This window comes from Amphibalanus amphitrite, unplaced genomic scaffold, assembly GCF_019059575.1.
Source record: "Amphibalanus amphitrite isolate SeventyFive unplaced genomic scaffold, NRLGWU_Aamphi_draft 000397F_arrow, whole genome shotgun sequence".
In the NCBI taxonomy this organism is placed as follows: Eukaryota; Metazoa; Arthropoda; class Thecostraca; order Balanomorpha; family Balanidae; genus Amphibalanus; species Amphibalanus amphitrite.
Window position 1 is genome coordinate 317,432 of NW_024881891.1, and position 21,364 is coordinate 338,795.

Here is a 21,364-nt window from a genome sequence, read left to right on the forward strand (position 1 = left end):
GATATATTTGTCAGCCAGACAATGATGATCAATGCAGCCAGCATAGCAAAATCAACACGACCATCTGGTGTCAGTGACAGAACAACCTACATGTGCACTAATGGGCACCCGGCACAGTCGCTAGCTATGACATCACTTCAGGAGTGCTGGCACAATCTCTTTCACATAAAAGGTTTCAAGAACCTTCACCAGGTAGTCACCCATGCTCTCCATGTACTTTATCACCAGAACATGGGGCTTCTGCCCCGGCACATACACACAAAATGCACATGACTTTAGCCCACAGACCATCATCTGTCCCTGCACCTGCATCATGTACGGGTGCTCTGCTTTGAGGTGCCCATTCTCATCTAGAAACCCAGCCTCCTGCGGAGACTTGTCCTTCAGGCTAAAGGGGCACTTCACCTCCAGAACCCATGTCCCACAGCATGCACACTCAATGATACCATCTGGGGAGGCAGCCAGGTAGGGGTGGTCAGGGCTGACGAACAGCCCACACTTACGAATTGTCAGCTCACTATGCATAGAGCTCAGAACCCCTTCTACAGCAACACAAGCATCTGCCTCGTGTGTATGTCCCCAGACTACAGCAGGCACTGTAAGCTTACAGGACGCTGGCTCCACGATCTTACGCACCAATGATGCACTCTGTCGTCCCCCCTCGACATGGCTCACCACCTCACCAAACACTGAAGCAGTCACCCTTCCATGCCTCTGGTTAAGCCACTCCTTCGATCCTCCCTGATCCACAGTAGCTCGCTCGACGTTCCCTATCACATCACTAGGGTACATCTTCTTCAGTTTGTTAACCAGCATCTCACAGTACTTCCTCGATGGCTCAGCATCACTAGGAGCTATCTTCTTCAAGATGGAGAACATCTTGTAGATGGGATATGGCAGCTCAGTCCTGCCATCCACAACATCACCACTGACTGGCAGAGAGCTTTGCAGCGCACACCCAGCAGGCAGATCCTGCAGCTCTGTCTGAAATGCAGCATCAGACATGATGAACTCGACGCTGCTTCGCTTGGCAGGAATGCCCATGTCTGCTGCAATGTCAAGGACCTTGCTGGGCTCCACCTTCTTCGTAGCTGTCTGATGATTCCATTGACAGGCCTTGCTTGTTGGTGCATTCTCTGTCAGTCCGTGGAGTACGGCTGCTTGGATCTTGTAGAGCACACCTGCCACATGGCTGCACACTTCTCCAAGTCCTGCCATGCATTGGCAGTGGGCAGACATAACACTGCCATTGGGGTGGCAGAGCACCCATGCATTATACGACTTTGAAGCCGTCTGACTGGCCTGTACCTCTGCCTTCACGAAAACACCACTGGTATCCACTGAGCAGAGCTTGAGTGGGCCAACATGACTAGACAAAAACACATTCCAAGCATCTAGTGACTTGAAAGCTTTCAAGTTGTCGGACGTGAAAGTGCCAGAAGTGGAGACCAGATACGCAAATATATCTGGAAACAGCACGAGTGGGAGCTTCTCGAAACTGTCCGAGATCCAGTAGGCCTCATCGATCTTGTACGGATCAGGAAATACCTTCTCTCCCAGGCAGAGCTTTGCTTTGTATCGTGAGGAGTCGTACATCACGAACAAAAACACAAACTAGAGAAAAAACTATCGAAAACAGCTCTCACAATCCGATAAACCACGAGACGCCAGTGCAAATGGCCGCGATCGCCCGGTTTGTTTTGCCTACCAGTCAGCGTTGCCAGTTACGAAAAATAGTTTGTGACGTCACCGTGGAGGCCTCTATAGTATTACACGAATCGGCCCACCAACTAGCGACATCTCTAGTGCGACGTCATAGCCATCCGACGTGACAATCATGCATTGAGGCCAGATTTGAGTTGAGACTTTTTTCAATTGTATATGGCAATTCACTTAACGGTGTGTCGTCGTAGCCGAGTGGTTAGAGTCTCGGTGTGATGAGCGTAAGGTTGATGGATCGATTCCTGCTTTTGCGGTTCTTTTCTAAGAAGTCGGTTTTAGACACGCATTTTTGGCCCCTAGGCCCTAAGTTCGCACGCCAATATCGTACGCCCAGTAAATCTATGACAAGTATTCATCTGATTAAGGAATAAGTTGCAAAAGAACTGCAGTTGCAGTCTGTACCTGAAATACCAATTGTGTTACGGTACTGTCGATACTGTCGATCCCCTGGTGGCAGAAATGTTAAAGTTATAGTTAAGGCATAGCTCCTATAGATGACGCCTTTGACGGCTGGAAACTAATAATCTCGTCCCCTGATTACGCTAACAGCTATGCCCAACTTTTTTGTGCATGGTGATTCTTACATGAAAACTATCTAATTGCATGCTAACCAGCGTGCGATTTTTAGCTTAGTTTTCGCTACTTTTAGGTACTTTACCTTGCCAAGTTGAAGTGCCACCTACTTTCAAAAGGTCAGCGCCACCCCTGTCATATCCAGCAGGAGCTGCGTGCTCGGTGCTATCACCCATTGGCAGTGAGAAATATTGATCAATGGTCATCGCCCAGCACCATTTGTCTTTCCATTGGCTACGTTCGCATAGTATGCACTATGCATTAGTGCAGGGTTACTTTTACAGGAAAAGTTGAGAGGGGGAATAAAGTTCGGGGCAAAGGCGGATCCAGGGGCATCTGAAAGGGGGGTGGGCGGCAATACCATTAGGTTTTTCGTTAGGATGGAGCCCGCAGAACCTTACCTACCCCCAAATCCTATTCTTTCCTCGGGTTTCAGCCACTTTATTTTGGAAGGTTGCCAAAAAATAATTTTGCTAAAAAATATACGCACCTACCTTGGCTGTAAGGGGCGGGGAGGTCCCAACTTGACTGCGCCCTTGCAAATGCCAATCAGTAGTATCAACCTATCAGTGGTATCAATAACTAGTAGGTATACCCCGGCCAAACATTAAGTAACGCCTTTCTAAAGAGAGAGGTTAATCCGCGCCCTGATTGGAGGTCATTTTGGCCCCCATGTGGGTTTTCTTGAAAAGCGAAAAACGGCGGCGCGCAGCGCCGCCAAATTTTTAGTACCTTACCGGGCATCAATTTGAAACCTTCGCACAAAATTTCAAGTCTTAGGTCACCTTAGGTCAGGAGTAATTGATGTCAAACTGTTCGAGCAAAAATGAGCAAAAAACATGAAATTCTTAAACGCTCACAAAAGCTACAGTTAAGCAATTCCAAAGTTCTTTGTGTGGTCGTGTATGTAGAGAAACGACGGCGCTACAAAACTGCAACCTCTACAACTACAAGGTGGGCAGTGATATCCGAACAAAAACTAATGAAGCACAAAACTTGAATTATTATTATTAGTAGGTATTAGTGAGCAGTGAAAGTTCCATTGGGAAAGCCGGCTGTGATGAGGTACATTTTTTTGCGCCCTGCTCTGCATGCAAAGCAGATGAACGTGAATGCTGCATAAAGAGAAAAGTCATTTATTACTCAAAGCTTTGATGCCTATGGGACAAAAATAACGTTGTTTTTCCTTCAATGATTCCGGTTTGGAGGATGGTTAAACACGGCCATTGTCATATTGGGACAAAAATTTTAGATGTCTGGCCTTGGCGTCGATGAAAAAGTGAAAATAATCGTGAATAAATGGGTCGTTTCTGAGAAAGAACACAGAATATAAAAGGGGGTCCAAAAGGGGGTCACCTTCTTTTTGCGTCAAAGGAGGGGCCATGGCCCATTGCCCCCCTCCCCCTGTATCCACCCTTGGTTCGGAGAGGTAATCCCGTCCCCCGCCGGTTTCTACGCCGACGCCTGTACCGATATGTCAGTGATTGCGAAAAGACGGAAGAGACAAGACAAGAGACGGTCCCACCGACTATCCGATCGGTATCGGGTCAAATCTGGAGTTCCTGCTGCACTGAACGTAAAATGGTTGGATGGAACCGAAAATTGAAAATTAATAATTATCTTAACGCCAGCAACGTTGATTGATGACGAGAATCTGATTAACGATGACTATAGAATCTGAATAGCGAATTGATTGAAAATGGGCTCCAAAATAAATTTGAAAGGGGGAAATTCCCCCTTCCCTCCCTAGCCGTTCAGACACGATTTGAAAGGGGGAGCGGAATTTTCGAAGGGGGGAAATTCCCCTCTTCCCCCCCTTTAAAAGTAACCCTGCATTAGTGATGTCAATTGTCAATCACAGAAAATCAGAACACCGATACCAAACCAAATTCAAACAAAAACCATTGGAAAATACCGAAACCGAACCAATCGGTTGGACTGCAAATATTTCTCTTGGATATGCAACATATTCATTTGAAGAATGCTTACCTCTGATTTCTTAGGTGCACGCCGTTGCAAATGTATCCAAAAAAAACGCACAATGACAGATAACACGAAAATTGATGTCGCCGTGTGGATTCGAACCATCTACCTCCATATCACCATTCCGTTACTCTAACCACTGCGCCGCGGCGGCAACACGTACAACGGAGTTTAAATGTCCTTAAGTTAAAACTTAGCTTCAATAGACTCCACCAAGGGCGAGGACCGAACGTATGACGCCACGCTGACGTCACTCAAGAGGCACGCTATTGGTCGGGCCGATTCGTGTAATACTATTGGCGAATACGCCGCCCGGCCGGCGCGCCACCGGGTTTCGCGTTCGCTGGGCCTGGGACTGCCCGCGGTCGACCGGGACCCAGTCCTGCTGTAAAAGAGGAAGCTGAGCAGAATCACGCGGCTGGTGAGTGACTTTTCTTGTGCCGCTGTATGCGATATTCGTTTTAGTCGACTGCAAATACTGAAAATAGTTATTTGAATAAATTTGGTTGCATTTGGCATCTTTGTAAGTACTGAGTTTAACAGAGGTGAGAAAGAGGCTTAAAATTTATGATCACAATTTATTTTGCCAGCAGAAAATTGTCAGTGCCATATTTGTTGTGGTCAGGCTGCCTAAATGACAATGCAAGTTGCATGAGCTTAAAGTTATTATATTGTGATATTTGACAAATGACCCTGTGTGGTAATTAATTTGATCCCATCGCCCAATTAACCCGTGCTGTCCTGTACTGTTGCAGGCACGAACTTGCACCGGACAGATGCCGTCTACCGGCTCTACACGGGTCCAGATGGGCTGCGTGCCCGCATTAGGTATAGCTACGTTCTGACTTCTGAAAATTCTGATCGCCACGGAAGATTAACCCGCGCGGGGCTGGGGGGGGTAAATTTTACCCCCCCCTCGCGAATTTTTGCGATATCTCAAAAACGGCGGCGCGCAGCGCCGCCAAACTTTCAGTACCTTTTCTTACATCAATTTGACACGTTCCCTGAAAATTTGAGCGAAATCCGTCGGAAATTTTTTTGAGAAATTGACGTTTTAGTGACGTCATGTTCGTCATTTTCGCCTCAAAAACGGCAAAAGTTCAAACGCCGCTAACATCTTCATTTTTAAAGGAATCAAGACGTAACAAAAAAGGTTATACGTAATTTTACTTTGTCTATCAAATGGCTATCTCGGTTTTTTGAAAATTTTGGATTTTGGCCTAATTTTTTTCAAAAAACTGACTTTTTCGGGAAAATCATTATAAAATCCAAAATTTTGAGTCTATCGAAAAAACCGGAATATATGTCAGAGAAGTGGTCTATGTGCACCTACATACCAAATTTTAGAAGAATCGGTTCAAAAATGTGGGAGTTATTCAAACTTTTATGACGTCACGACACACAAATTTTTTGAAAAATGACTTTTTTGGAAGTTCTAGACCTCGTACGGAAACAAAAATAGCACCATTCGATTCGCCGTGAAAAACTGCATCAGATAGACACCTTTTTGGGCCTTAACAACCAACTTCAAAATTTGACCTCACTTGACCTGACCTTGACCTGACCTCGACCTGAAATTCATCCAGAGGTGGTCCATATCACTTATTGAGTGTGCCTATTGAATTCTATGAGTAAAGTGACCCATAAAACATGTGTCGCACATGCCCTTTTCTATATTTTGTTTTTTGGTGACCTGACCTGACCTGACCTGACCTTGACCTTGACCTCTGAATGATATTGTATGCAACGAATATTGTCTTGGTAGCCTAAGAACACGTTTTGGGCGATCAGTCTCAGTCCATGACTCCATTCTTCGGCAACTACGGTGCAAGACCGATACTGTAGAAACTTGCAATTTGTACCCTTGACCTGACCTTGACCTTGACCTCAAACTTTAAATTAAGTACATGTTTTTAGTAGTTCGTGATGAGAGCTTTCGATTGGCGTTTGAATTTTCCAAATCGGACCGTTAGTTCGGGAGATAACAGGGGGGGGGGGTAAAATTTACCCCCCCCCCAGCCCCGCGCGTTCGGCTGGAGACCCCAGCCCCGCGCGGGTTAAGAAATCTATCTGTCAGAACAACAGACAGTATCACCGATCGGAATGATATTGTATCACGTCGTTCATTGTGCCTATGTGGAATAGCGTACGTATGGCCCAGTGTATAACTACATTGTAATTCTGTTCTTGATTCTGATAGCAATCGCCTCATCGATGTGGTGTTGACCAAACAACAATGTCCATGTGTAGTTAAAGGAAAAGGGCCACCTTTAACATGGGGATTGAAACTGAGATAGCCATCTTGTAGCCCGTGTCCGAAAACCTCTCTGTCTACCTCCTTACGGCCGATTTCGGCCTCCATTCGTAGTTATCGGCAATTTTAAAAGAAAATATGCCAGGAATGCGTTCTTATCCCAGGAATGCGTTCTTATCCGACAATACAGCCACCCGCGGCGAGGCTTTGGTTTTTAACCAATCAGCTTGCAGCAGTACTGATCAGGCACGGATCCCTGTACTAGCGAGCAGACCACGAGCAGTTGCGTTATTTTTCGTTGTCTGTTCTGGCAATCGGCCGGCGGATGAACATCCGCAATCGAATCTTGAAATCCGTCGCGCTGATTGGTGATGAGTTTCATGAGCTACTTTTATGAGGTCTATGAAAGTAAACCTATGCTATGCCCTGAACAGATGACATCTCGTTTGGTAGCCAATTGCTAAAATGCATTTTTATCTTATGCAAGGCAGTATACCATATTTTATACCGTGGCTCTGATCCGAAATCAGGGCATTTTTGTTCGAACAAATACCTATAATAACGATGAAGAAGTGCGTGATCCGCGGAGCAAACGACCTACGTCGGGTCGGGACTGATATGCGTGTGACTGTGCACAAGTAAGTACCTAGGTACCTAGGTAGGTACCTAAATTCTTATTTATTGCAATGGCTCTTTTATTACTTTTGTTTTCACAGAACTCTCCCCTGGATTAGCAAACCCTTTTGAACTGTTCAGGCTTTCACAACTGAAATGCCAGACTGGATAAAAAAACGCAAGTTATGCCGAATATGTCATGCGAAGTGGCGTGATTGCGGCGTTGCCCCGAAAATTTCATCGCACATCCAGCATAATTTTGCATGCGTCAAATTCAGCGCATGGTGGCAGCTGAATTTTTAGGCGCAGGGTGACCGCATGGCGCATAATGTTTATGCAAATGGCTGTCACCGAATTTTTTGACACGCTGTGGTCAATCTAGCAGCAGACTTGCCCTGCGGGCGCTGGCAGGTCTGAAGAGAGTCGGAACTTCCGGCCTGGGCCTTGTTTCACCTTAAGATTCTACAGTGTGCCACACAAATTGTGGTATTGGGTTTTCATGGGAACATTAACTAATTCAGACGCTCAGAAAGGGAAGAGCGTCTGACTCCGAGGCCCCGGAACGATCTGTCTGGTTGATATAGCCTTGGTCGGTAGATATGCACATGTGCTTTATGTAAAAGTGGCTTAATTTTGGTGCAAACAGGCACCCAACTTTCAGTGGAAATCATGCACTGGAATTTCAGCTCAAAATTGCTTGCTTCAAATTTTGGCGCATGAGGGGCTCACGGGCATCCGGCGTAGTGTATGGATGTTTTCCAGTCTGGCTGAAAGGCAGAACTCAGACACATTTATCCAGCCCTTCAAATCCCATTTCCTGGTTGTGGTAACACCTACCTTTCCATGGGGGTTTGGTTCATCTCTTGTCTACACAGTTTTCTTTCACTTATGTGCTGACAAGAAAAGGAAACTCACCAGAGCCCAGTTTCACCAAGTGCAGTAAACTCAATTTGGGGTAAACTACCAAACTACCCCACTACTTAACTACAAAAACTACCCCAAAATTTAGTTTACCGCACTTGGTGAAACTGGGCTCAGTGGAGCTATTCAGCTTAATACACAGAGTATGTGTTGCATGGACTAAGCATGTGTTGACCCTTTTTTACTTTTAGGTTCCCGCTTAAAAAAAGAAGTACAGAGAAAAGTGGATGAGGGTGTGTGGCATGACCAATGAGCCAAGACCACATGACCACTTAAACTTAACAAGAAGTGCGCACCATGATAAGCACAGTCAAAAACGTTTGCGTCTAAAGAACAGTGCTGTGCCGGATCAGAATGTAAGTATTTTTTAAAAGTGATGAAAATGCCTGCAAAGTTATCAAAAGACTTTGAATATTGTTTTTGTAACACTTCACTCTAAAGTTATTCCTAGTACCAGACATTACAGCTTTAGTGCAGAGTCTTTATTTGTGATATTTTTAGCCAAAAATTATTACTAGTACCGAGCCCTTACAGCTTTACAGCCCTAGTACCTTGCCCTTATTTTTTATATTTTTTAGCCATTTCAACCTAACCGAATATCTGTATGTTTGTATGTTATTGTTTTGATCTGTATTTTATGCTACCTCCCTATAGGTAAGTTTTATTAAAACATGTGGTAACGGTGTGCTGATTTTTTACAGATTCCGTATACGCCTTGGGTTGCTGTCGCTGCTCGGTCACCCACAGATGAAAGTGATCAAGAAATGGACATCACTCAGGTAAGATTCAAGCGTCCTTTATTTTACACATAATACACTAAGCAGTAGCACCCTAACCGCAACATATGGGAATGCATTGCCTGGTGGGTGCCTACTGCCTACCTGTATGCCAAGTTTCAGCTAAATCGCCCCAGTAATTACAGAGTTATTGAAATGGGAACAATTCGGCACCTCTTCTTTTTGCATTTTGCACGTGCAGTGGGGGTCACTCACATAGATCAAGAGCATCCGACCTTTGGTTGAAGGGGTGCAGCTACCCTACAAAATTTACCGCAAGACCGCCCAAGCGGCTGCTGAGATGAGCCTCTCAAAATCACTTCTTTTGCAACTTTTGACAAATAACACCCTTGACTTTTCACGTGGCACGTGCCACGACGGTCCCTGTAATGTATCAAGAGTAGTCAATTACGGGGTAGAGGGAATAGGGCTAGCCAACAAAAAAAAAAGACCGCAGGCCAATCGGTCCAGCGGTTGCTGAGATATAAGCCTCTCAAAAGCGTTACAGGCCGGGCCGGGTCGGGCCGCTCATACTGAGCTTTTCCGTGATATTGAAAAGACTTCGCTTCGCTCGCTCGCTCGTAATTAACAATTCATGGTTGACTATATGGATTAAGCTAAGTGATTGCGCTCTATTAGCACACTATCTAAGTAGCCCTTAATTGCTGCCGGTGCGTGGACTGTGAAAGTGAGCCGAGCTGTGACGCAAACCGTGCGCCTTTTTCAGGTGTGGGATCACTCGTGGAAGTTCACGGCGGATGCGGAGCCGTGCATGCAGCTCTGGTTCGATCCTGCTCAGGGAAGCCCCAATGACGCCGTGGCGCGCATCTGGGCTGAGCGGGTGGTGGCGGACGGTGCGCGGGCGCTGCCGCGTGGCTGGTGGCCGCGGCCCTGGCGGCAGCGGCCCGCTCCTGACCCGGTCGCCCTGTGCCGAGCACAGAGTGCCGACTGAGGTCAGTCTTGTGATCGAGCTTCCGCGCCGGAGGTGGAACAGGTGGAGCTGGCGGTCACCTGCGCGGGCTCGGCGGCCTGTAAGCCGTGCCGAGACGAACCGCGACACTCTTGCTAGATCTGCACCCCATTGTAATCTTCTGTAGTCGATATTCGGTAGGTACTCAATGCTCATTTTTCTGATATTAGACGAGTGGCGGGTTTTGATGTTACATTGGAGACTGCTGTCTCGGGTGTCCCGACAGTGTTCGATTGTGGTGTAATGTAGATACATAGACGGGATGCCGCGGCTCGGATTCGTAGCTGGACTACCATGTGCCTGTCGATTGAGATGCTTTGCCTGGCGATTGAGATGATTCGGGGCGCGGCCCCACACTGACGCCATGGTGCAATGAGTGACTGGCGACAACTAAGCAATTATGTACTTTTGTAGAACACATGTTTTCATGGATACGAGAGGCAGTCCTTTTTTCGCTAGCAGTCATTTGGTTCACGATACTTTCGATACCGACAAATATGTTCGGGCGGCCGGTCCGTCCAGCAGCTAATGCGTGCTTGCCCGCCGATGCCTAACGGAGCGCTGTGCTGTCTACGCTCACTGGTCGCTGGCCCGAGAGCCGTTCGGTTGCTGCTGTTAAAACAGTTCTCACAAAAACACGCTGGCTGGCTGCCAGTTCTTCACCAATGAGAGGCCCAGTAGCATCAGCAGGTAGCATTGTTTAATATTACTATTCCATTTTGTTTACCCATATGTCCGACCTAGAGCCGACTGGTAAAAAGCGGCAACCGAGCAGCCCTCCGCAGCGCTGCAGATCATGTACGCTCGATTATACACAATATATGTGTCCTTCTTGCACACAGAGACATGACGTTTTGTAGAGCTTTTATATCGCTTGTGGCTGAAAGGAATATTGTACATTTTAGAGCTTTCATATACGCGAGAAAATATGGTGCAAAAAAACATTTATGAAGCCTGTTGAATTTTAAAGGTTGTTGGGGCATTTCACAGACTGTGTCGGTGAGCAGGGCAGCCCGGCCCCGGCCGCCGCCTCCGCCGCCTCCTTCACTGGTATGTGGCAGGGACGGAAGCTTCGTATTGATATACCGGGGTGCAACTCAAGCAGCATATCACCTATCAAACAACCTTCGGTTATGAAGTGAATGAAAACTAAATATTATGTATGACTGTGATCTGCGCTGCGGTGTTTCCAAAGTGGAGGAAGTACGGGGAGCTGGACCCGGACTCGATGAGCCCTCTACTACGGATCTGGGTCTTCGCAGCTGATCGTCTGTGAATGAGAGATCATATGATACCAATGCATACCGAACGGATCAAAAACAGTGCCATTATATATTTGCAATTCTACAGCTTTACGTAAGCCCATCCTAGTGAATGCATTAATACGCGTTGATTTGACAACTGACATCCGGTTGAAGGCGTTTTTTTTCGGCCAACAGCCGGCCAGCAGTTGTTGCAGGCCGGCCTCGTTCGGAAGCAGGTTCATTTTCCGACAGCCACTGCGTGCGGAAGCACTCTCTGATGGCGCGGACGGCGCGCGCCGGCTCCTGTTTCTGTAACGTGTAGAGGCGGGTGTCGAGCAGCTGGGCGCGTAGCGGGCGGTCCTCGAGCACGCGGAACGCGGCCGGCTGGCGCGGGTACAGGCGCTCCCTAAACAGTACGCCCGAGTGGTGGCATGTAGTCGAGCGATCAGCGGCAGCGGCCAGAGCGCGCGGCGCGGCAGAGCGTCGCGGCGCGGCAGAGCGCGCGGCGCGGCCGCCGTCTGTTCCAGCTCGGCGTCGGCGCGCCCCTCGGCGAACAGCAGGTGCAGCTGACGGTCGGCCAGGCAGAAGCCGCTGATGCCTGGTGTGCTGACGTCGCCGGGCCGGCGCGGCGCGGCGCCCTCGGCCGCCGCCGGGCTGGGCGGCTCGTTGAGCTGCTGGATGAGCTGCAGCACGCCGCTGCGCTGCAGGCCGCGCTGCGAGACGACGGCCAGCAGGCGGCCGTAGGCGCAGCGCGCCGGCGCCGGCCGCGGCAGCAGGTCCAGCGGCACGGCCAGCGACACGGAGACGGACAGCTGCGCCGCCGACTGCAGCAGCTGCAGCGGCCCGAACGGCGGCGGACACGTGCCGCGCTCAATGTCGGCCGCCGGAGAGGCAGCCGGTCCGGCCGGCACCGCTGTCAGCGGCACCTCCACACTGAGCAGACGCACGCCGCGCGTCAGGGCAGAGACGTCCACCACCACCTGCCGCGCACACAGAGGGCCGACAGTGGTGACAGCGCGCGGCGGGTCAGACCTCACAGTGGGGATAGCGGCAGCGGGTCAGACACCCTTATAGAACAGCACGGGGCGGAGCCGACAAAAGAGGACGAGGAGACGGTCATACAGCCGACTGAGGTCCGGGCACCGACTGACTCAAAGTGCTGAACATGTCACACATTTCTAAATGGCTTCTGTAGGACGGAATAGTGTCTCTTCCTTCCAAGGCTTACTTGCAGAATAATATGGAAAGACACAATTTTACAAGTTGTGTTTTTATGACATAAGTTCTTATAACATTTCAACACGCAAACATCATACCTTGACAATTGTTCACGATGAAGATCATGCAGGAACATTTCATATTTAGTCACCCTTGATTATTTTGTTGATAGTGATGCGAAAGGCAAATTACCAAAGTATATATTTGCAATTATTTGAGTTAATAATTTCAACTTTTTTGTGTTGAAAATTGACTTTTGAAACAATAAAGGCAAATGAATTATCAGTGTCTGGAAAGGTGCAATGCTGTAAGCTTCTTATTACATTCTAATTTATATCTAAAGCTTTGTGATATCCAAACTCTCAGAAATAACCAAGGACGTAACCAAGGAGGGGGGAGGGGCACGGGAGCCATGCCCTCGTGCCCCTTCCCCCCTCGGTGATGGCGATTTTTTTTAAAATAAAAACAGCTGTGACACACCCCCCAAAAATAGTGGGCCTAATCAGAGAAATTTTCCTTTTTTGGAGGGGGTACAACACTAGGCCACAACCTGTGACCCCCCCCCCCTGAGCAAAATCCTGGCTACGTGCCTGGAAATAACAAAGCACATCCTATCCTTTGATGTTGGACGCAAGAGCCAAGTTGCTACGCGCCCTAACCCATAACAACAACAACATCCTATCCTTTGATGCCACTTACCAGGAGCTTTGCGCACTACCAAACAGCCACCTTTGGGCCTTTGTTGTTCTTGTTTTGGGCATTGTCAGTGGTAACTGGAAATAATCAGACATGATGGTCAGAGTAGGGAATGTGACTACAACAAAAATCATTTCATTCCTATAAAATAGACATGATTTAATAGAAGACCTTCTTCTTAAGAAAGTGTGTCATGGATACCAGCTAATCTGTATGGTATTTATCTCCAGTATTATCATATAGGTATAACAATTATCACCACCCGCCACCATTGAATGTAGGTTTTAGGTTGTAGGTTGTAGGTGGTAGGTTGGGTATCGGTAAAGCTGGTGTCACCGTCAGCGCTAACCGGTAAATGTGTAGATAAAAGGAATCTTAAAAACAATCTAACCTAACTGTAACCTAACCTTACCTACTGACCTGCAACCTACCTACCCACAACCTACCAAACTAATATACGCTGACAGTGATGCCAGCTTTACCAATGCCGTACGTTGTAGGTTGTAGGTAAGGCTAGGTCAGGTAAGATTATGTTTCATTATATATTTACTGAGAAGACGGCTGAATGCTCTTGAGACGTGGCTATACATTTACATTTTGTAAGTAATTTTCAGGTTTCAATGAATATTTCCTAGTGGAATGTTTTGAAAACCATTCTAAATGATGACCTTTAGCATTCCATAGTACTTTAAAGCTAATTAACCACATCGCCAATGCTAGGTCACATTGCATGCCTACTTCCACCGGCAGCTCCATGGGATATATGATAGGCAGGGGTAAATGGAATATTTTTTATTAATATTCTTGAAGAAAATTATAGGCATGAAAAGAAGATGATCTGCCTTTGAGATTGATATGTGATGCCTACTTTGGAGGAACATAATCATAATAATTACACAATCATAAAAAATGCAATGTAACCAAACAGCCGCTTATGCCGCATAATGAGAATCAAGCGAATCACTGAGGACAAACAATTTCAAACCACCAAAACTATATTCTTGCTATTCACCAATAATCCTAAAATAGCGTTCCATGGCCATTATATCCATCTTTCACCCTTACCTTCGACAGATAACTAGCGCCACGGGCAGACACACGGGGCGACAAGTTGTTTACAACCGCTACAGTCCGACGAGTCTATCCTCCTCAAGGCTGATTGGCTTGAGTGTGACGTCATTGCTATGACATCATACAGTAGCTGCGGTAGAGAGTATAAACATAGTACCAATATGTTAAATAGTTTGAAATACTTTTTAGCGAATTATGCACTTCTGGCACCGGTTTTGAAAAGAAAATGGAAAATAATAATGTCAAAATAAAAACCAACGATATCTTCATATTTCAAGAAGGTGGCACTTTTCCTTTAAACCCGACCATCCTAATCGAAAATCTGTTGCGACGCCACTGCATTCAAACAGGATTTTCACAACTCTGCATACATGCAAAGCACCCTCTGTGATTTTCACAATAGGTACGACCCTGAACGTAGGCATCGCAATCGGCGCAAGTTCAAAACAGGGCCCGTATGGCGAAAACAGAAATGAAAACAAAAATAGGTAGGTACAATGCGACTTACCGATAGCTTGAGGAAGTCCAGAATATGTATGCAAACACCGAATATAAATGTAAAGGCCTATCGCCGCCCTCACCTACCCTCATCCGAGCGACGCCGAACGCGCGAGCGCACCGGACCAAGCTCCGCGCCGACTGAGACGCTCATGCGCCAGTTCATGCAGGAAGTCAGGGGGCGTCGAAGTCTAGTAGGAAAATCTGGCAATCCCCGGCGTGACGTAACGTCGGGGATGACCGACGGCACCTTGCACTGAAAGATACGGCAGAACGGCTATTTTTGAAAAATGATTTAAAATACTTGGGTGCTGTTATGACACATTAAACGCTTATCAGCATGTTCCTCATCATGTGATAAAGCCATATCCGTGGTCGAAAATAGCCGAGCCCCTCCCAATTTCCAAACATCGACCTTATAAGCAAAGAATGTAAGCGTAATCCTTAAGGGCGACTTTCCCTTACATATCCGTACATATGCGTCCTTATGGAAATCGGTAGTGTGGCGATAAGCGACGCGCGCGACATCTGTGGGGCGACTGTGGCGACACCTGGTGGCTGCTTTTCTGCTGTATGTAGGCATTGGGGTTTTACCAGATATGGTTCCTACTGCTACACCACTATGTTGACCCAATACTAGAAAGTTATTTTGTCCGTAAATGGCAAGCAAATTAAAAGTATATTTATAAAATTGCTTATAAATGATTACGAGATAATAATGAAGAAGTTTTGATTGATTAATTATTTAAATATTTAACCGTGAAACTATATTCTGGTAGGTTTAGTAGAAATTAGTCCGTGCAACCTTGTATTTAGGGCCTTGCAGGAAGTGACGTCACAGAGGCCTCTGACTCCACGGAAGGGTGCCAGCAAGGCCCTATAACAACAGGTTGGATGGAGTTTTCTACCAGAAATATACTAACATTTCTCACGTTGACCAATGTCAACCTGATATTCATTAAAAATAATTGAGTTTTGATGGATGGTTTTTGATTAACTTCGTTTTTTATAGACACAATTCTCATTATAATAAATTTAATTATATTATTCCTCTTTTGGATTCTTAAAAACTAGGATAGCTGAAACAAAGTTATAGTTGCAACTAAGTTTGCAAGACAACGTGTTCTATAACAATATTGGTATCATGGTTGCCATGGAGACCTGTTCAGATTCATTGGTTTGTTACGGGGTTGCTATAGAAACCTGAGTTCATAGAACAGTGCAAGCAAATACCGTTGCCTAGCAACCTCTTCGTCGGTGGCACCTCCGTCGCGCTGGGAGGGAACGCAGGGTGCCGGCACGCCGGGAGAAGATACCAGAATACAGAGTCAATAGCGCCGAAGCATCTCCAGTGCACGTGGACCAATCGGGAAGGGGTTGGCACCATTCGACGTAGCGATCCGCCGGAAAGACGGTGGTGTCCGTCACGTGAGACGATGCAGCCACGTGTTACGCGTCACTATCACGTGGCGCCACGTGGGGCTCTGCAAAAATATTCTGATGACATGGGTCAAACATATGGATGGCAGCCACTGGCGGATCCAGCTACCTGTCATGGGAGGGGCATTTTAGCGAAGGGGTAGGGTGCCCCTAAAACTAAAAACTCTTCGGATTTAGGCCACTATTTTTTGGGATTTGCCGAAATTTATCTTTAATTAAAAATACAAAAATATATTCAAATTGAGCCTCATGCCGTTTTGGCCCCCCCCCCCAAAAAAAATCATCGGAAATATGACCGAAGTTGACATTTGTATGTACCTGGAAGGAAAATTTAACTTTTTAATTAATTGAAGTTGGTTTTAAAACGATGTCCGATGTGTAAGCATGAGCATCCAATTTCGATCAGTGGTGGACGGCGCGCTCTGATTGGCTAACACTCGAGGTTAACCACCTTGTAAGGGGATCTGACTCCCTGTGAACGGGAAAGGGTGTCCCGACACCTTTTCCACATCGCCTTTCTGTGGAGTCGGACACCTTTACAAATCAGTCCAAAACACCTTGTAATGGGGTCCGACTCCCTGCGAACGGAAAAAGGTGTCCCGACACCTTTTCCACGAAGCCTTTCTGTGGAGTCGGACACCTTTACCAATCAGTCGGAATTTACAGGAAGGAGTCGCAACTCCCCCCGTCTGGAGTCGTGACACCGTCTCTTGGAGTCTTGGAATCAAGGGAGTCAGCCCGTTTGCCCCATGGGGAGTCGCGACACCTTCAGGACAACACCAGTTCTTGGTGTCGGACACCATATATTGAGATCGACCTCTCCAAATTTTGGAGTTTGAACCCAAATTTAGAGATCACTGACACCTGTAAGAGGAGTCAGATGTAATGTGGGGTGTCAAAATTTTTATCAGTCAAAATTTTTATCTCTGCAACCATCCTGTGTGTGTGTGTGTGCACACACACACACACAGGATGGTTGCAGAGACTATTGCCGTGCAGGTAGATTCCTCGACGGAGATTGATCATGGCACTCACTCACCACGACGACAGGCACGGTTTGTAGTGAGATAATTATACCTTTGAATGCATGTTATGTAAAATCCTGCTACGTAGTTTCAGACCTGAGGCGCGGGCTGTTACAGATCAAAGCTCGCATATACTTTGCTGGAATTTGGAACTAATGTTTTATGGTAGAACATTTTCCAGTCGTCAGTTTCCATGCTATTTAAAGTTCTCAGATTTTGATTCTTTGTAGCAAACGCGTACCGTCTTTCCATTCTTTGTTCGTACGCCACTTCAATCGACGCACATCCGCCAAACGACTGCGTTTGAGCTTCCCGGTGGTACCACATCCCTACCTTATGACATGCCCAATGTCAGGACCACGCATAGCGCCCCCGCTTATTTCGGAAGATTCCCTCGGGCCACACGGCCCAATTCCATGCAATCACTTGAACGTCGGAAACGGGCGTGACATAATTCGATTTAGTTGTAACGGCAGCCAAAAGGCCCGTGACATTTATTGGTCCCCCGAGTGTTATAGTCGGCGATGGCGTCCACCGGCGACTGTAGCTCGCCCGACTGAGACAAAGAACACTTCTGACTAGCGGAAGCACATTTTCCATCCACTGGGTGTCGACAGATGAGCTTGAGACAATTCCAGAAGCGTGCGCAATATAAAATTTTAATTTTGCCGAGAAGGCAAGTGTAAAGAATAGAAGACAAAGAGTGAATAGCCAGTGGCGGCTTCTATTAGACGGCCGGACGTGGGCCAAGTATTTAATAAGTGGGTGATTGCAGCCCCCTCCCTGCATCCGGCGCTCCACCAAGGGTCACAGTAATCTCTCCTAGTCCTGACCAGCACGAGTCGGTTTCTAGCACTTCCCATGTAGGAGGTCCGACCGTTCCACTTCAAGCAGCACAAGATTAATAGCCATGCCACTGTATGTGAGGTCACCCTTCAAAACTTTTTTCCTACCCTCACATCATGTCCCCCTTCAGCTTTGTTTCGCCACAACCACCTGGCACCTGCTAGTTAGTGATCTAGATCATAATCAGGCAATAAAAAACACATGTGAATACAATTGAAGTCAACCTAGATAGTCGCGTAAAAACTATGTTTATTTCGGTGGATATAAATGGGAAGTTCAAATATTTCGTGTATACGTAAGTGTAAGTTTTTATGCGAGCCCGCCAATGCTCATAAGTGAAATTCAACACCGCTCTGTGTTCGGCGCTTATTTGCACGTTAATTGTTTCTTACAACACTGCAGCTTTCATGATAACATCTAACTAACGCATTTCCACCTGCCTTTGCTGCTGCCACCCAGCCTCAAAGTAACCTCCATTGCCCTGCATGCAGCACCGCATCCAGCATGAACACCCCACCCACCCCACACTCCCAAACCCTTACCCCTCCCCGGGAGTGACTCACAGTCTTCGACCCCCTCCTCCCTGCTTCTGCCAGACGACGGCAAATATTCAGAACACTGGATAGGAGGCATACTGATAGCCAACCAATAATGGCAAGACGCCAGCCACGTCCGGAGGGTAGGCGGCAAATTCTTGCGCGGTATGGCCGGAGCGGAAGTGCCCCATGAGGGTGTGGTGTGTTCGTTATGAAAGCAATGCGCATATCGGAGAGTATGACAGATGGAGCCGAGATGCTGAGAAGCACGCGGGATAAGGTGGGGAGACTGGTATACAGCCTGATGACGTATCGTCGTATCGGGAGGTGGACTGCTGCCTTATGTGATTTTTGGTTGTGTGAATTTTGGAATGTTGAGCATCTGCACTCTGCAGTAGTGTTTGCTGCTTATGTATTTCATTCATCGATCGTTCTTTACAATGAAATTCCCTTCACTTCAGCTACGCAAAGCATCAACACCCCCGAATCCATTTAAATCCACTCCAACCCCCATCGCTGTTGCTTGCCTCCATCAAACTTTGTTCGACTTTAATAACCTCTGCCCGGCTCCAATACTGTGCGTGACCAATTAGATGGCAGGCGTCACGTTGGGTGCGTGCCTCCACCTCGTGCTAGCCGTCCACAACTCCCCTGCCGCGGGCACCAGCCCTCAGCCCCGACACCCTATCCACCGCCGGTCACTGGCCGCACAAACCACGTGACACACACAGACATATCACCGGCCGGTCCATTGGTCACTGGTCGGAGAGGTCACATGACCCGCCCACATCTGTCTCCGGAAGGCAGATCACGTGATACGGCCCGGTCACTGGCCACTGAGATCACGTGACTCGATACGCTGACCGGAAACAGATCGATGGACAATCGTTGCGCTGGCGCTCGTGGCACGTGCGTTGGTTGGTGGATCGAGATGATCAGAGCAAAGCAAGACAGAACCATCGGCTGTTTTCAGAGATGGCGCTATTTACGAATATGCTATATGCTGCATAACTTTCCGAGTTTATGGTGAAAAAAGAAAATGATCGCATGGGCAGACCATTGATTACGGAGCGAGCGAAGCGAGCGGAGTCTCATACTGAATTAAGGGAAAATCCTGAGTATGAGCGGCCGGCCGGCCGGCCGGCCGGCCGTGGGGACGCTCTTCAAAAGCTAATATCTTAGGAACGGGACATCCGATTGACAAGCGGTCTTCTTTACTGAATGTCACTTGGACGTAAAAGTTATGTGGTGTGATGGCCACCATGCGTTCTTGCCAACTGCCGCACGTGGCGCGTGGTAAAGTTGGACATTTTTTAAGAACCCCCAAAATTGCAACCTCAATAACGGCACAACGGTTGGGCCGATTGAATTGAAACTCGGTACACAGTTAGGTCTCCATCAGATAATTCATCTGCATGTGTTAAGGTTGGGGTGCTACAGCACGTGCGCACGTGCAGGGGGCGCTCCCAGATCTCGAGAACGGCCTGGCCGATTGCGCTCAAATTTGGTACACGGTTGGGGACCAGTTAGTAGGGTGCCGTGCAAAAGTCAGTTTGGGCCCCGCTTGCGCGTGCGCACGTGCAGTGTGCCGCTTCCAGATCTCGAGAACGGCTGGGCCGATTGCGCTGAAATTTGGCACATCGCTAAAGACCGATTAGTAGGGTGCAGTGCACAAGTTAGTTGGAGGTACCCCCTCGCAATTTCGCACGTGCAAGGCCCATCCTCTCGCTCGCTCCGTTGGTCGCCCAAAAGGCGTTTTACTGGTTAAGCAGGAAACGGGGACAATTATTAACCGAGCGCAATTATGAATGAGCCATTCCATTGAAAATAAGTTTTGGCTAGCTTAAACCTCATCTTAATGTTGGTATGAGGAAAATACTTCAAGACATCGGTATTTGCTGCTTACAACACGGGGACCGTATCAAAGAACAAAGACATCGCTCCTGTAACAGCCAGAATATCAGGAGCACAATTACCAAGCAGCCTATACGTTTACTTTTAACGCTTTGACTTTTCATCCGGGAATCCTTTAAACAGCCGTTTACCTTGAGAGTATCTCGAGTGGAGGTCCCCAGCCGCCGCTGCTACCCCGTCCGCCTCTCCTCGGTCTCGGCCGACCTGCGGCGCGGGTTTCCAGTCGAGACGTCATCCGACGGGCGGGGTGGCGGCGGCGGCGGCGGCGGCGGCGGCGGCCCTCTCAGGTCACTCAGAGCAGCTTCTTCACAGCATCCTCAACAGCAGGGATCGGGTCATCGCCGGGCCCGAACCGCGCCACCGGCTGGCCCTTGCGGTCCACCACAAATTTGGCAAAGTTCCACTTGATGAAGTTGCCCAGCGTCCCTCTCTGCTTGCTCTTCAGGTACACCCACAGTGGATCCGTTCCAGAGCCATTCACCTTAATCTTGGTGAACACGTCGAACTTGACACCGTACCCCGCGACGAACTTCTTGATGTCGTTCGGCGTGCCCGGCTCCTGGTTATCAAACTGATTGCACGGGAAGGCCAGGATTCTGAGACCCTGCTCTCTGTAGGTATCGTACAGCTGGACCAACTGCCGGTAGTTGGTCGGGGTCTTGCCTCATTTGGAGGCCACGTTGACGATAATGCACACCTGGCCTTCATACTTGGAGAGCGGCACCTCGTTGCCGTCAATGTCGAGGCACGTGAAGTCGTAGATGGAAGCGGCATCCTTGGATAAAGCCATCAGATGGAGAGGCGATGATGGGCGTTGGACAGCATGCAGCGTGGAGAATCAGGCGGTGGCCACGTCAGCGGCAAATTTGGAATTCGCACGATTCAGTGTCTAGAATGTTTCGAAAATAAGCAGGTGTGTAAGCATGCGAACTGCGTCCAAATCAATTAAAAAATTCTTCGAACCTCCTGAGTCGTAGCAATGCTATGTAGTAAACGCATGACAGAAAGCACCAAAGCTCAGATTGCGTGCCTTAGTTCTCGTCTGCTCCTCCTTCGAACTGG

At 47.9% G+C, this 21,364-nt stretch overlaps 1 protein-coding gene and 1 long non-coding RNA gene across 2 annotated transcripts; one reads left to right on the forward strand and one right to left on the reverse strand.

Annotated features, from left to right (window-relative positions):
• The first annotated feature begins 6,997 nt into the window (after positions 1-6,997).
• LOC122390479 lies at positions 6,998-10,655 on the forward strand. The gene is made up of 4 exons (XR_006258163.1): positions 6,998-7,170; positions 8,260-8,424; positions 8,770-8,847; positions 9,572-10,655. It is a non-coding gene; the product is annotated as an uncharacterized LOC122390479 (long non-coding RNA).
• Positions 10,656-20,519: 9,864 nt separating this feature from the next.
• LOC122390495 (phospholipid hydroperoxide glutathione peroxidase-like) lies at positions 20,520-21,092 on the reverse strand. The gene has a single exon (XM_043383505.1). It carries the CDS (start codon positions 21,090-21,092, stop codon positions 20,595-20,597), a length of 498 nt encoding a protein of 165 aa, XP_043239440.1. The 3' UTR covers positions 20,520-20,594.
• Positions 21,093-21,364: the final 272 nt, after the last annotated feature.